The sequence below is a fragment of the Chanodichthys erythropterus genome, chromosome 9 (assembly GCF_024489055.1).
Source record: "Chanodichthys erythropterus isolate Z2021 chromosome 9, ASM2448905v1, whole genome shotgun sequence".
NCBI lineage: Eukaryota > Metazoa > Chordata > Actinopteri > Cypriniformes > Xenocyprididae > Chanodichthys > Chanodichthys erythropterus.
Window position 1 is genome coordinate 29,580,119 of NC_090229.1, and position 14,932 is coordinate 29,595,050.

Genomic DNA, 14,932 nt, shown 5'->3' on the forward strand with positions numbered 1-14,932 from the left:
CAGAAAATGAGCAGGTTGAGTTAGTTCAAAGACCACCAAGGCTAGCAGAACAAGATTTTGGAATGGAGAAAGTGCTCACATCGGTCCTGGCCATAACTCTGCCATCTGTAAAGTTCCTCCACGTGCATCTTGTTCTAGATGGACACAGATGGTCCTTCTTGGAAGTTCAAGCCATGTCTGCTGATGAGAAAGCTGTTGGATTAAGCCACAAGATTTGACCATGCTGTCTGTGATTTGAATTTGAATTACTTAAAAAAGGAAACAGTCTTTGGATGTTGGTCTCATCACAGAGAATGGTCCCCTAAAAAACAAGAAACATTGAACTTCTGACACCCAGCTTTCAGAAAAGTAAACGATTCAGCTTTAAAAGTGTAGTACAGCTTATATAAATGCCTTTTCACTGCATGTGTTTATATGAGATGGTATTGAAAGTATATTTACATTGAAACTTTTATTTTAGCAACAGATGTAAATAATACAGAGGTAAATAACAGAGGTAAATAATATTGAAACTATATTCAATTTTGAACTAATTAGTTGTTTTCAAACCTTTTAAGCCTTTTATGTTTTTTGTGCTTTTATGTTTTTTGTGCATACTTCTTTTTAATAAAGTATGCAAAAAAGCATAAACATATTGTCTTTATATACAAAGTAAAATTAGTCTGGGCAAACAAAAAGATATTTTCAATTCGCAGGAAATAATATGACTCTATTAATGTTGTAATGTAATTAAAATCGTTTGTTCTGAATCTATCTGCTTTTCCCTGAAGCAAACAAGGAACAAATCTAAAAGTTCAGAGAGGAAAGTGTCAAAATGTGTCAGGTGTGAAAAAGTTTTGGGCCGTCTCACTGGTGATTTTGACTGTACAATTTTGTATAAATTCATGTAATGTGCAATGTCGCAACAATAAACAATGTCTGGACTGGATGTTGTTTTATACTGAGACTTTTCAGCATGATCACTATCATATAGGAAAAGTTATATTTTCAAGAGAAAATAAATTATGTTTTATTAACAAAATTCGGGAGGAGCAGGTGCAGATAATAAGACTAATTATCACAAGTGGAAAGCATTCAGCTAATCAACCAACAGAGGTATATATACTGCAGACTTACCTCTGTTCGTTGACAGTTTATCAGAATCCCTCCACCAACCCATCTCCTCACTTCTAGTTCTAACTCTCATAACCACATCCGGAGGGAGTACTTTGGGTTTGGGCCAAAATTCCCGAGCTCTGAGCCCTCCCCCTGAACAGCACACCAAATACGCATAACTTTATCTAATTATATGCATATATGAACTTGTGAAATCATTACCAAGCATTACTATAGCTCACACTTAAGTTTAATGATTTGAACAAACCTCCATTATACATCAAATCATGCAGTTGGTCGAGGAGAGGTTTTCACATGGTACAGTTGTGCTAAAATTATTGATACCCTTGGTATATGACCAAAAAAGGCTGTGAAAATAAATCTGTATCGTTAATACTTTTGATCTTTTATTTAAAAAAATTACAAAATCCAACCTTTCATTGGAGAATAATAATTTTAAATGGGGGGAAAATCTCATTATGAGAGAAATGTTTTTCTCTAATACAAATTGCTCACAATTAATCTTTATTCAATACTTTTTGCAACCTCCTTTTGCCAAGATAACAGCTCTGAGTCTTCACCTATAATGCCTGATGAGTTTGGAGAACACCTGACAAGAGATCAGAGACCATTCCTTCATGCAGAATCTCTCCAGATCCTTCAGATTCCAGCTCCATGTTGGTGCTTCTTCTCTTCAGTTCTAAAGTAATTTTTGCTTATTAGTATGGTTGAATTGGAGGTCAGTAGAAAAGACATTGTTTAATAAAATGAGATTAAATACATAAAGTACATTTGTGTAACCTTATGTGGTTACTTATTACAGGTTTGCATAAAATTGCACTGGCCACTACTGATACAAACACTAATTCAAAGGGACACTGTTGCATGTGAACAGTAGGGAGATGAAATGATGAAAAGACAAAGGGACTGCAGCCAGAAATCTTTGAAACACTTTGGGCATGATAATACCACAACAGCTCAAAATGAAAATGAGGTGTAGCAACAAAAGACAAAGCAAGAAAAAAAAAAAAAACAAAAATGGAGCAAGTGTTTCTATGGTGACCAACTCAGTACTTAATTTGAGTTTTTCTCTTTTTCCCTCCTATCCACTCAATCTCTTTCTATGATAGACAGTGTTATTTTCAATGGTCTGCCATCCCAGTACATCAAAGACTCTACATGAGTGAGGCTTCGATAATAAGACCAGTGATTCACAAGGAGGATGACAGGAAATGTGAAAGACAAACAAGCTGCACACTGCAAATGAGTAAGATACTTTCAGCTCTTCATCTCTCAGGCTGCCAAGTTAAGCTTCCACATCTCAGATCTATTGTACAAACAAAAAAACAAATATGCTGCTCAGTGCTCAGACACACTGCATTACACCTAGACCTGGAAATGGCTCAAACAGATCTTTTGTTTCTAATGCTAAGTTCCCCCCAGGCTACCTCCCAACAAGGTTTAGAAAATGGAGAAACAGCACTAGGTCATTTCACTACTTGTATCATTAGTGCTGGGGATTTTCAGTAACTCTTTCTACAGGTTACATCATTATGTCAGTAGGTGGCAAAAAGTGAGTCATTGAATCATTTATTCAACCGACTCATTCAAACACAACGTTTTATTCAACCCAATCTCATTAGAAAAGGTAACTATTTTACGAGATGGTAATTTTGTATGAATACATATGCTATTTGTATGGAAACTTGTGATTTTTTTTTTTTTTTTTGAGAGTAAGTAAGTTTGAAGGTCCAACTCTAACCATACCCTTAAACCAACTGTCAGTGGGGCATAAGCAGATCATATGAAAATGCATGAATGAGATGAATTAGCCACCAATTTTCCAAAATGTAGAATAGTTACGAATTGCCATGAGAATGTGTTGGTTTTATTCATGAAAGAAACAACTGACTGTCTTTATGAGTCATTCATTGAAACATTCACTCAACCGTTTTATTCAGGAATGAAATGCCATGATGTGTTATTCACAGATGGGCAAATAGGCTTGTTCTGCTTTGGATATTAACTTATAATCAGCACCATGATGATATTTGTAACAACACTCTTGCTTGTTAATACATTATGTCTAGAATAACTTCACATGTACTTTTAAAGTGGGAGGGACTAGAAGCTTTTAAACTTAGAATGATTCACTTCTTTAACTTGAGCATTGTCTGAAGTGTTTTTTCAATGTTTTTTAACTGCATTTGACAAACAATAATAAGTGGACTCCGTGCAGTTCCACTGCAGAGCCCATGGTGATGACTTTTTCATCTTTTGCAAAATAAATATATAAAAAAACATCAATATATCTCTGAATGAATTCAGCTGTAGGGGGAAATATTTTTAAGCAAGGCTGAAAATGTGTGAATGATGGTAGACAATGCAGGATAGTGCAAACAGAATAGTCCTGATATTTGAAATGCTGTAACAGCATAGACAGAAAGCAGCTCTTTTGTTAGACTGTCCTTTCTTTTTTCCCTTTTCTTTGTTGCAGACAGGCGGTCAGCAGCAGTGCTCTATGTTTGCTGCTCTCATATTTCTTAGAGAGGTGTTTTCCTACTGTGCTTGAAAACGGAAAGTTGTTTCAGGAAGAAATGAAATGCATATTAAAGCCAAATATCAGCAATGGATCTTATAAATAAGGCCAAATTAAAAATATTCAGCTTCCTAAACATTCTGTGTTTTGATGTAAATTGTTGAATGCAAGTTTTGTGAACAATATTCACAGAAATTAATTTTGAATGAAGCCCTGTTACAAAAAAATAGCATTCCTTAAAATGAAGATACGATACCCAATGATGTTTTTTATGCAAATTGTTTTTATTTTTATTTTTTTAAATAAAGAAATAAAATCGGCAAACCTGTTACTGAGACATTTTATTTCTTGCTTTTTCAGAAAAAAACAAATAGAAATCAACTCCACTGTTTCGTAGCTAATTTTTGCTAAATTGTTGGCCAATCTTGAAAACCTTCCTCTTCGTAATGGAAAATAACACATCTCATATAATATGTATATTATTTTCTGAAGTCAGATAAAAAAGGATCTATTTTTGTGCAAAAAGAACTAATCAAATTTTTCAGCCAAAGGTTCTGGGGTTATTTTCTATCCCTTGATATTACACCCAGTATGTAATGGCACTGTACATAAATGGCACATCAATATATCTGCACATAATGACACAAATTGGTCTGCATGGAAATGGGAAGATCACTAAATCCATAGTTTCTGACGTTCTGCAGATTAACGCAAGCTATATGCATGCATTCATTTTACACTCCACTTTGACTGAATTTGGATCCACTGATTATACAAATCAGCCAATATCAGTCTTTCTGCTAATTATCTCTTGTTTCAAGCTACTAATTAGCTCACTGTAGATACTGTCGACTGCATAACCTTTAAGCAGTGAATAAGGAACGCAATTAGCTTCAGATATTTTGATAGTTGTGTGTTGAGTGGCATCAGGCTCACACTCTCTGCATGTAAAAGTCAATTATAATAACAGCCAAGAATCATTTTTATACAGTACACATATAATGATAAGGGCTGTACCATCCTCTTGAGCTGCCTGACATATAGTAGAGAATACAGTGTGCTGCATTCTACTGCCATCTGCTGAACAAAACTGTACTCAACAGTCTGCTGCTCTAAGCTTCACTGGTTTATACCATCACGTTATTCATCATTAGTTAAAGTTATTATAAAGCTTATGTCAACTGATATTTGATCAGTTACTATAACTTCATCAGGTTTTTGAGGAATGTATATATCTCTAAATCTTGGTTGTATTGCATTGCAAACAACTACAGAGCTTTGATCATAAAACTTATTTAAATTTTAGTTTAATTTAAAGACATTTGGGAGATATACAGTAGACATCTGATATTTATATGTCTTTTATGTAAATAGAAGTAGTCTGTTAAACTGTAAAGATTGATTTACATTACATGCATCAGAATTTCTTCTTCGTTTTTGGTATTTTTTAGATTATTCAATAAAGGTTCAATAAAATAGTTCTATATTTGTTAGCAGTAATTGAAGTCGTAGTTAATAGTTAGTTAATAGTGAGAATTGGCTAAATTAGGCTAAACTTTCATTAAAGGGTTAGTTCACCCAAAAATTCTGTCATTTATTACTTAGCCTACCCTCATGCCGTTCCACACCCGTAAAACCTTCGTTAACCTTCAGAACACAAATTAATTAAGATATTTTAGTTGAAATCCGATGGCTCCGTGAGGCCTGCATATGGAGCAATGACACTTCCTCAGATCCATAAAGGTAACGTTACTAAAACATATTTAAATCGGTTCATTTGAGTACAGTGGTTCAATATTATTATTATAAAGCGACGAGAATATTTGTGGAGCGCCAAAAAAAAAAAAAAAAAACTAAATAACGACCTATTTAGTTATGGCCGATTTCCAAACACTGCTTCAGGAAGATTCGGAGCACAAATGAATCAGTGTATCGAATCTGCTGTTCGGAGCGCCGACGTGATTTCAGCCGTTGGCAGTTTGACACGAGATCTGAATCATGATTCGATACACTGATTCATTTGTGCTCCGAATCTTCCTGAAGCAGTGTTTTGAAATCGGCCATCACTAAATAAATCGTTATTTTGTTTTTTTTTGGCGCACCAAAAATATTCTCAAAGCTTTATAATATTATATTGAACCACTGTACTCACATGAACCGATTTAAATATGTTTTTAGTACCTTTATGGATCTTGAGAGAGGAAGTGTCATTCTCACGGAGATTTCAACTAAAGTATCTTAATTTGTGTTCCGAAGATGAACAAAGGTCTTACAGGTGTGAAACGACATGAGGGTAAGTAATAAATTACAGAATTTTCATTTTTGGGTGAATTAACGTTAACTCTTTAAGAAAATGAATCATGAAAATCTTACTTTTTCCATGTTTAAGTGCTTAATCGGGTCCTCGTAGGCCTAACGTTACATCTATCAAACTAGAAAACGTGAAAAAGGACAACCTAGTAACTTTGTTTTTGTAAGCCCTTCTCTGCAAGCATGTGAAAAAAAAAAGAAAAAAAAAAATGAGCCGTTCAGATTTTGCTCTCCTTGTGAAGTAGGAAGGGGATGTTATAATAACATTACCTTCCCTGAATCTATCCCTGCGTTCCAATGTCCATACTATCCATCCTAAATAGTATGTGAGATTAAAATAAGTGTGTCCCAAAGCATAGTATGTTGAAAAGAGTATGCCAAAAGTCCCCGGATGGTCTACTATTTCCGGTAGATTTTCGAAGTGTGGATCCGTGCACACTATAGAGGCTAATATTGCCCACAACCCATTGCGCATTGGACGAGGATTCAGTTCAGAACTACAAACACGAGTAAAAAGTGTTAAAAACTACAAAACATGGCGGATATACGCGATTGACGCTAAGAGATTTGAGTGACTAATAATCAGTTTAACCTGATAGAAAATATATATTTAATGTTACCCGTGTTATTTTTCATCTGCAAATACCAATGTGGACTTTTATAAAGATCCGATTGGCCATTAACTTTTAAATGCATCATTATGCATTAATATGAGGAGAGTTCTCCACATGAAAGACCCGCAACTGCAGATCAACGTGCTGCATTTCTCTCCGATACGGTAGGAAATTAACTAAATGAAATGTGGAGGATGTAAGATGATTGACAGGCCAGTTTACGGTGACTGGATGCGACAGAGAGAAAAGACGCGATTGTATGACGTGTTAGTATGTCCCAAAGCTTGTCTACTCTTTTACTACACACTCAAAAGTAAGTACTTTTAGTTCACAGAAAGAGTATATACTTTTAGGGTGTAGTATGTAGGCGAATTGGAACGCAGCATACGTTTTCACCCATGGCCGCCGGAAGTCTAAACTCCTGGCATCTGAGCCATAGGGATGCAGTGGTGTATTTGTTTTTTATTATTATTATTTTTATGAATGGAATGTGTCCAGATTAATTCATATACCAGTATGAGCAAGTCACCAGACTGCTTTGTATACGAGGGTCAGGGTCAGGATTTGCACAGAAGTTGATTCTCAAAGATGGATAGCCTACCAACTGTTCATGATCCAATTTCATATATATTTCGTGATGTTTGCAAATGGTCTTTCTGAATGTGTTTCGTTAACATGTTGCTAATGTACTGTTAAATGTGGCCAAAGTTACCATCGTTTCTTACTGTATGCACGGAGACCAGAGCCATGTCATTATTTTCATTTTTAACCCGAAAACGCTTGCAGTCTGTATAATTCATGAATGAGTAGCTTTAGCCACGTTAGCCGTGCAGCACCGACTCATTCAGAATCGAATGTTAGCAAACACAAAATACATGCCATACCTATGTGATCTGCTTCACAAACGGTTTGTAATGATCCAGTATGAGAGTTATATTTTATGTGTGAGCTTATCCTGTAGTATTCATACCTCAGTGTATGGTGAGTTTTGGTACACACCAAATCAGCACATTTTTTCTCCCACCCAAAAACAGGCAATTTTATAATTTTATAATAAAAAATCCATGGGGTATTTTGAGCTGAAACTTAAATTCATTCTGGGGACCCCTGAGACTTATATTAAAGCTTGTAAAATGGGGCATAATAGGTCACCTTTAACAGTCACCAAGAAAAAAGAAAAAGAAAAAAAGTCATCATTACTCACCCTCATGCTGTTCTTTAACTTTTTCTTCTGCAGAACACAAAAGAAGATATTTTGATAAAGATTTTAAAAAAGTATAAATGTCCAAACAATGATTGTCCAATGTTGTTTCGACTTTCATTAAGTGCACAAAGACGGTCGAAACTTTTTCAAAATATCTTCTTTCATGTTCCACAGAAGAAGGAAACTCATTTTGGAATGACATGAGGGTGAGTAAACGATGACTGAATTTTCCTTTTTGGGCGAAACCTCACTTTAACAGTTCATTCATGCACATTAAAATATTAAGACTCAAATACTTTTGTATTTGAATGTGTATACTACTGTTAAATATTGTATTAATACAAAATACCCATAAATTATATATAAAAGCACAGGCTATGTGAGTTCAGCTAAGTTTTATTCGATGAATTGAGCCATAATCAAAATTACATTTCAGAAGTTATTGAAATTAAGGAACAATGACATGGAATGTTCAATAAAAAGAGAGAAGGCACAGGTCTACAAATTATATCTTGTGCATATATGCATAGCATCTGCAATAATTAATAAGGCTTTTCATTCAAATTCAGACATGAAGGAGTTTTTGGAATGTGCAGAACCTGGTAACAGTGAAAATGCTGTGAATAGTTTAGTGAACTCACTCGAAGTGATTAACACTTGAACGAACACAGCAGAAGCTCTTGATTATAATTGTTCTCATGACTTTATATGACTGCAACACAGAAAACGGACTAATTCTGTCTAATTAAAATTAATGACAAACAAATAAAAGACATAATTAAAGGTATCCTCAATAGTTACACAAATGGACAGGGTAAGTAAATAACAAGTAAATGTTTACTCAGTCATTAAAATCATTAATAATATTAATAATAAAAATGGAACATGTAGTGGAGAGCAGATTTGTGACCGGTACTGTAGGGTAAGACCTCAGTTTTAAATCACAGATCTTTGGTTTCTCAACAGAATCTCTAGACACAGGCTACATGATACAGCGCAAAAGATCCCGGTTTGAGGAAAGTACCGCATTACCTGAAATTCAAGAAACAAAATTCTGCAAACACAGTTATTGCTTGTTCATTATTATCCATTGCAGTGTCACCGTATGTACATGTGCTTAAAATATTGATATCAAGCTTTTTTCTTTCTTTTTTTTCCTTTTTTTTTTTTAAAAAGAATGCTTATTAATCCCTGGTCAACATCACTATAATATAAAAACAAACATGTGGCATAAAACATTCAGATTTTGATTCATTTAACAGCTGACTGCCAATTCAGCTGAAAAACTTTTAGTTTATGAAGTTTAACAAAAAGAGCAAGTATGTAGTCAGTATTGAACAGGGCACCGAAAATGAACTATATGTCCAGTGTTAGAACAAAGGCCTTTCATAAGCAGAAGTATACATACAGGCAAGAAAAATATTTCTTCATTAAGGCATTTCTACAGAGGTAATTCTATAGGGTATTTCAGATAATTACTCAATATAAAAACACTATCCTTCATGAATAAAACACCCTGTTCAGGTCAAAAAAAGTGCTTATAGTGTAAATGTCTGCCCTTGATTTGAACCCCAACAGACATAAGGCCGCATCAACAGTAATGAACGCAGTAGTCAAGATCAAAACAAATCACTTCAGGGAGAAGGAAAATCTTCAAATACAAGCTTAAGACTGCAATAAATAATGCATTAAGAAGCTCTCTCTTTGCCTAAATGGAAAGGTTCACAGAAATACAATGAGATGATAAATAAATAAGATGTATTTTTTGTGGGGTAGATTTTGGAGTGAGCTGGTACCATGTTCCAATCAAGAAAAAAAAAAGCAACCAAACAAAAACAATACCCCAGCATCCAAACTGTACACACAGTAAAACTGTACACACAGTAAAAAGTAAATTATTTGGAAGATATTGGTGGTGAAATTAGAATGTCATGCATTAACACAAATAAACTGATTATGAGATGTGATATTACATCCAAAATCCTTGTGTGTTTATCAGCCAAATCCCACACTATTGAAGTGTCTGAGTGTTATGATCTGGGCATGGTCAAATCAAATGTCATGATCAAACCCTAACACTTGGAATTAAGTGAAAGCAGGATGGCCGGTTTTTCCTCAATGACGCGTACTAGCAGGTTATCAATGTAGTCTTCTAACTCAAGGATCCTGGCATCTTTTTTGGATAGTTCAGCCTGTTGCTTTACCACCAGTGTGATCAGTTCCTCCTGTGTGAGCTGGGTGTACGGAGCGCTTTCTCCAATCTGGATATGCGGTGAAGTGAAGGAACAGAGAAAAACAGAGAGACAATTGGTCAACTGATATACAGTACCATCAAACGTTTGGATACACGTAATTGATGTTTTTCATTATCTTAAAAATTACAGATGTGCAGATATTGAAATTTTGGCTGACACCAACAATTACATGTTATTGGCTGATATTAAAATTCTGTACTATTTTGTCTAAATAAATAAAAAATAGCAAATTTAAAATGCTACAAGTAGGCATCACAACATTATAGTGTATTGTATGTTAAATGTAATATAAAAAGAATTTCCATTTCTCAGTGTTAATGAACAACTGTTCAATTAACAATTTTTAAAAATTAACTTTCAGTGAGTGTTAGATGACGACAGATGTAATCCAAACATAAAAAATAGGAGAAATGAGCATGCACAATTAAATACCCAATATCAGCTGATACTGGAAAACTAGAATCAAATTCAAAATGAGAGACTATAGGGATGCACATGTCGGCCACCATATCGGTATCGGCTCATATGCGTTTTTTTAATGTTATCATTATCGGCCCGATAAGAAAATGTGGCCGATATATTAAAGCTAATAAATAATGGATTATTTCCTTCAGCTCAGCCACTTCAGATACATACTGTCTGCCATTATGGTTTTCAATTGCTTGAAATATGATTGAAATCACTTCAAAAAGGAAAATACAGTGCAACGTACAGCGCAAGTCTGTCATATAGACGTAATATTATAATGAGAACATTATAATTGTGTGCTTGGGACATGGCTTTTAATGGTGAGACTTTTGTTTTTGTAATCAGGCTCTCAAAAATTATATAAAAATTTTGATTTGATTTATCGGCCAATATATCAGTTATCGACTTTGAAATATAATTATCGGTACATCCCTAAAGCAGACATAGAAACAAAGTGTGCCTGATTTTCTTTACAAAACGTTCAATTCCCATTTGTTCATTGTGTTTAACATCTTTTATTCTTCAGTGTGCTAAATCTGGGGTCAGCAACCTATGGCACATGTACAGAGCCACTAAAAGGACATGGTGATCAAAATAAATAAATAAATAATGAGATGGGAAGAAATATTATGTCAATGCTTTCGCGTTCTCTCGCAAATGTTTTGCATTCCCCTGAGAAGCACTGCATTCACTCGCAAAGAATAGTTTTTCTTCGGAACGCAAAGATTTTGCGAGCGAACTCAAAGATTCTTGGGGGAATGCAAAACATTTGCAAGAGAACGCAAAAGCATTGACAAATTTTTCATTCCTCCCTTCAGGCTTCCAAACAGAGTTAGGTGCTTCTACATCAGTGTCATTCACCTATCATTTCCCTCTGATTTTAGGGATAAGTTTAGGTTTAGGACTAAATTTTTCAAACAGGAATGTTGTTTTACAAAATATGTTGATCCAGGAACATGTCTTGGCAAAGTCATAGTGACTAGTGAATGCACTTCATTTAGATAAAGTACCTCACACCTGCATACAGATCTACATTTTGAGATAATCATTCCTTATGGTGACACAGCTTGTTTTATTAAGTTAGGAGCTATAACAAGCCACTGAAGACAGATCAAGACAGCAGATGTATTACACAAATTAAATCTGACAGAGCTTGCAGTGTGTTCTGCTGGATTTGTTGCATTTAGCTTTGAGAAAAAAAAAGTTACTGTTATAAATTTCAGAGATATTCAACTAAGTATATAGAGTCCTATTAAACAATGATGGTGATGTGCAAACTCCGTTCACGTATAGACGGGTTCAGTAGGGTCAAACTGAAAATCGGTTTAATTTAAACCTAAAAACAAAGTAACTTGTGTTTTGACATTTAAAACTAATTTTATGGAAAATTGCTTCAGAAACAGCATAGTGCTTAACTAGGAAACTTAAAAATGGCACTTCATGACAAAAGGTCACTGACCCCTGTGCTAAATAGTAAGAAGGCAGTAGGTAGATAAATTACTGTACCTTTGGCTTCTCAGCCATTTCCTTGATGGTGATAATCTTTGGGTCTTTCCCTACAGAAAGAACACTGGAAGACTGACTCTCTGTGGTGCTCAAGGGTTTCACTGGGTGAGGCCTGAGAAAGGAGAGATATGGACATATTAACGCAATGAACATGAAAAATTTACTGCAAACGATGGCTAATAATTAGAGCATTTTCATTCATCCAAGAGGAGGATGTGCACTTTTAAGGATAAAACAAACCCTTAGAAAATGTTTATAAAAGTAAACTTTGAACATGTACCCACTTCATTTTAGTATTTGATTAAGGAGACATGGATATGTTTGGAAGGGCATACCTTATTGCTCATCTCATGCTAAGAATTTAGTACTATGTATGCAAATTTTCTGTTTGCACATATACTGTTGGAACTACATTTGTGAAAATGTGCAGTATACAACCACTACAGCACACTACATAGGATACTGCATAGCATAATACATGTTTGACCATTTCAGGAGAGATGAATGACTGGCAAAAAGTTAAGTAAAAAATGTCAAATAAGTGTATATATTTTGACACCTCTTGCTGATGTAAACATGCAATGTAGTAAAAGAATACATGCGTTATCATCATATGCAGACAGCAGTTCTTGGCAAGTGTTAGTAAACCATTCCAAACTCACCCAATGTATAATTCCCAACGAAATCAAAAGATCAAAAAAAGTACAGCAGAGAAATGTACAAGCACCTTTGAGGTAGAGCAATTAAGAATCATGCATAATGTATATATCCAGCGAAACAACGTGATCTTCGGAACAAACGCAAATTGTGCCCCACCACTCATGCTCCCCAGTATATGAATACGTGACCTCTTAGTCTTGTATGCATCAGTTTCATGTAAACTTCAATGAGTATGTTAAGTAAATCTCACATCTACAGCATTTCATATGGATCCAGTTTTATAAAATGTACACATTGTTAAGGTAATCAATATAATATAGCCTACAATAACAAAACTGTTTGTTGTATTATGTGACACTGCCTCTGTTCTAATTTACACACATCCTAAAAGACCATGACATTCTGAACCACAAATATCAACAATCAATAGCAAAACCCCAGGCCAACAATCACAATCCCAGGAAGCAGTAACCAACCACTAAGCAACCAATTGAACAAATCCCAAAGGCCAGAGATTGATTGAGGAAGTTTCAGGGTAAATAAAAGCTGCTGATTTGAAAGTCGATGGGTTTAGCACAACAACGGTGAGACTGTTGGAGGAGTTCAAGTAGTTGTTAGTAGGGGTTGGGAGAACTTTTCTCACCTTCTTGAATTAGAAACAGCGCTTCCACTACTAACTGGTTGAGCCTCTGATGGTGAGACCCAAGCACGAAGAGCAGTCTTGCCCCCAATAGGGGATTCAGATGTTACTAGGGTGGGTTCAGTTCGGTCTGCTGAAGCAACACTAGTTACAGTCAGCTCAACATCTTCAGCATCTTGTGAAGACTGAGAAACTGATCTACCCAGACTACCATTCTCTGTACCAACTTTCCCAGTAGTTGTGTACTGGCGTTTCTTTTTAAGTGAAAAATTTCTTTGAAATGAAGCTCTGGCTTGTTCAGTAAAGCTGGGAGATTGTTTTCCGCGCTCCAGTTTCGGTGCTGTGCCATATTCAGAAAGATTTGTGAATGGATCAGTTTTCCCTTTGTTTGCAAATGCATCTTTTTTATCAGTGGTCGATGCCTGATCTTTAAGATTTAACATTTTCTTTGGGCCCCTTGTGAACAGGTCATCTTCATTTGTGGTCTGCTGTGGTAAAGCCCAGGGATCTTTAGATATTAGGTCATCACTTGGGAATGGGTCAAAAGCAGTCATTCCTTTCCCCTCAGGTTCATTAGTCAGTTTCCCCAAATGCAGTTCTTCTGGAATTTCAGCAGTTTTAAGGTAGTCTGCTTCAACAAACACATCTGTAGAGATGTTTTCATTCTGGCCCTTGTATGGTTTCTCAACTTTGTTGTTTTCTGATGTCATGGGTTGAGCTGTTACCCGCTTGTCTGGTTGGACTTGTTTGACTGGGTCCTTTAATAATGACTGTTGTCTTGGTTTTACTGAAGGCACTTGTTTAGCTGCCTCATCAGTCTTTGAATTAACATTTTGTATGGCTCTGGCAGCTGGTGTAGGCTTCTCTTTTGACTGGGAGAGTTGATGGGTAATGATATCAGGAGTCGGAGTCATCGTTTCCATCTCCTGAGGTATATGTCTACTATGGACAACGGGAGGTGGCTTATTTTCCATGTTCTTGGAGTTTTCAGGCTTATTTACCGTAGCATATATAGGCTCTCTGATATGACCATGTTGTAAATTAGGCTCGAATGATAGTTCTGGTGTTGCAGGGCCTTTGGGGGGCATGACTGCTTCTTTGTGCCTCACAGGGGCAGGTGGAGGTGCCTCATGATTCCTTTGGTGCTGGTTAAGGTTTGCTGAGGTTCTGTCTTTTAAGACCGCAGATTTATTTGACATCGGCCTCTCTGGTCCATCTACATTCATCTCTTCAGATAAATCCCAGTTCCTCTGGTGTACCTCTGCAATAATATGGTCCCAACGTGTCTGACTCATGACCCCATGCCTCTTCTTGGGAAAGAGGGTTTCATAGTCTGGCAGAGGAAGAGCAGGCCTTTGACTTTTTTTGGAGTTCTGTGAATGCACTTGTCCTCCATTATCAGGATGGCTTTCAGTCTTGGACGAGCCCCCATGATTACCAGGGGGTAGAGGAGCCTTTCGCTTCTTATCAGATTTGGGAGCTGAGAGGTTTTCCATGCTGGACTCACTTGATTCAATAAAAGTTCTCTGAGGTTTAGGAGGTGCCAAAGAAGAATGAAGATCAGAAAACATACCAAAAGACTCAAATGATTTAGTAGAGAGGTTTGGGGAAAGTGGAGAAGCGTGGATAGTGCTCTGGGTG

At 35.9% G+C, this 14,932-nt stretch overlaps 1 protein-coding gene across 1 annotated transcript in view; it reads right to left on the bottom strand.

The window, feature by feature from the left end:
- Window positions 1–8,147: 8,147 nt before the first annotated feature.
- The window catches only part of rab11fip1a (RAB11 family interacting protein 1 (class I) a), a 28,738-nt gene continuing 21,953 nt past the window's right edge, over window positions 8,148–14,932 (bottom strand). The window contains exons 5-6 of the mRNA XM_067395259.1: window positions 11,992–12,103; window positions 8,148–10,023 (exon numbers count right to left, since the gene is read on the bottom strand). Of these exons, the coding sequence (XP_067251360.1) occupies window positions 9,835–10,023; window positions 11,992–12,103 (301 nt within the window). The 3' untranslated portion in view covers window positions 8,148–9,834. The remainder of the gene's footprint in view (window positions 10,024–11,991; window positions 12,104–14,932) is intronic.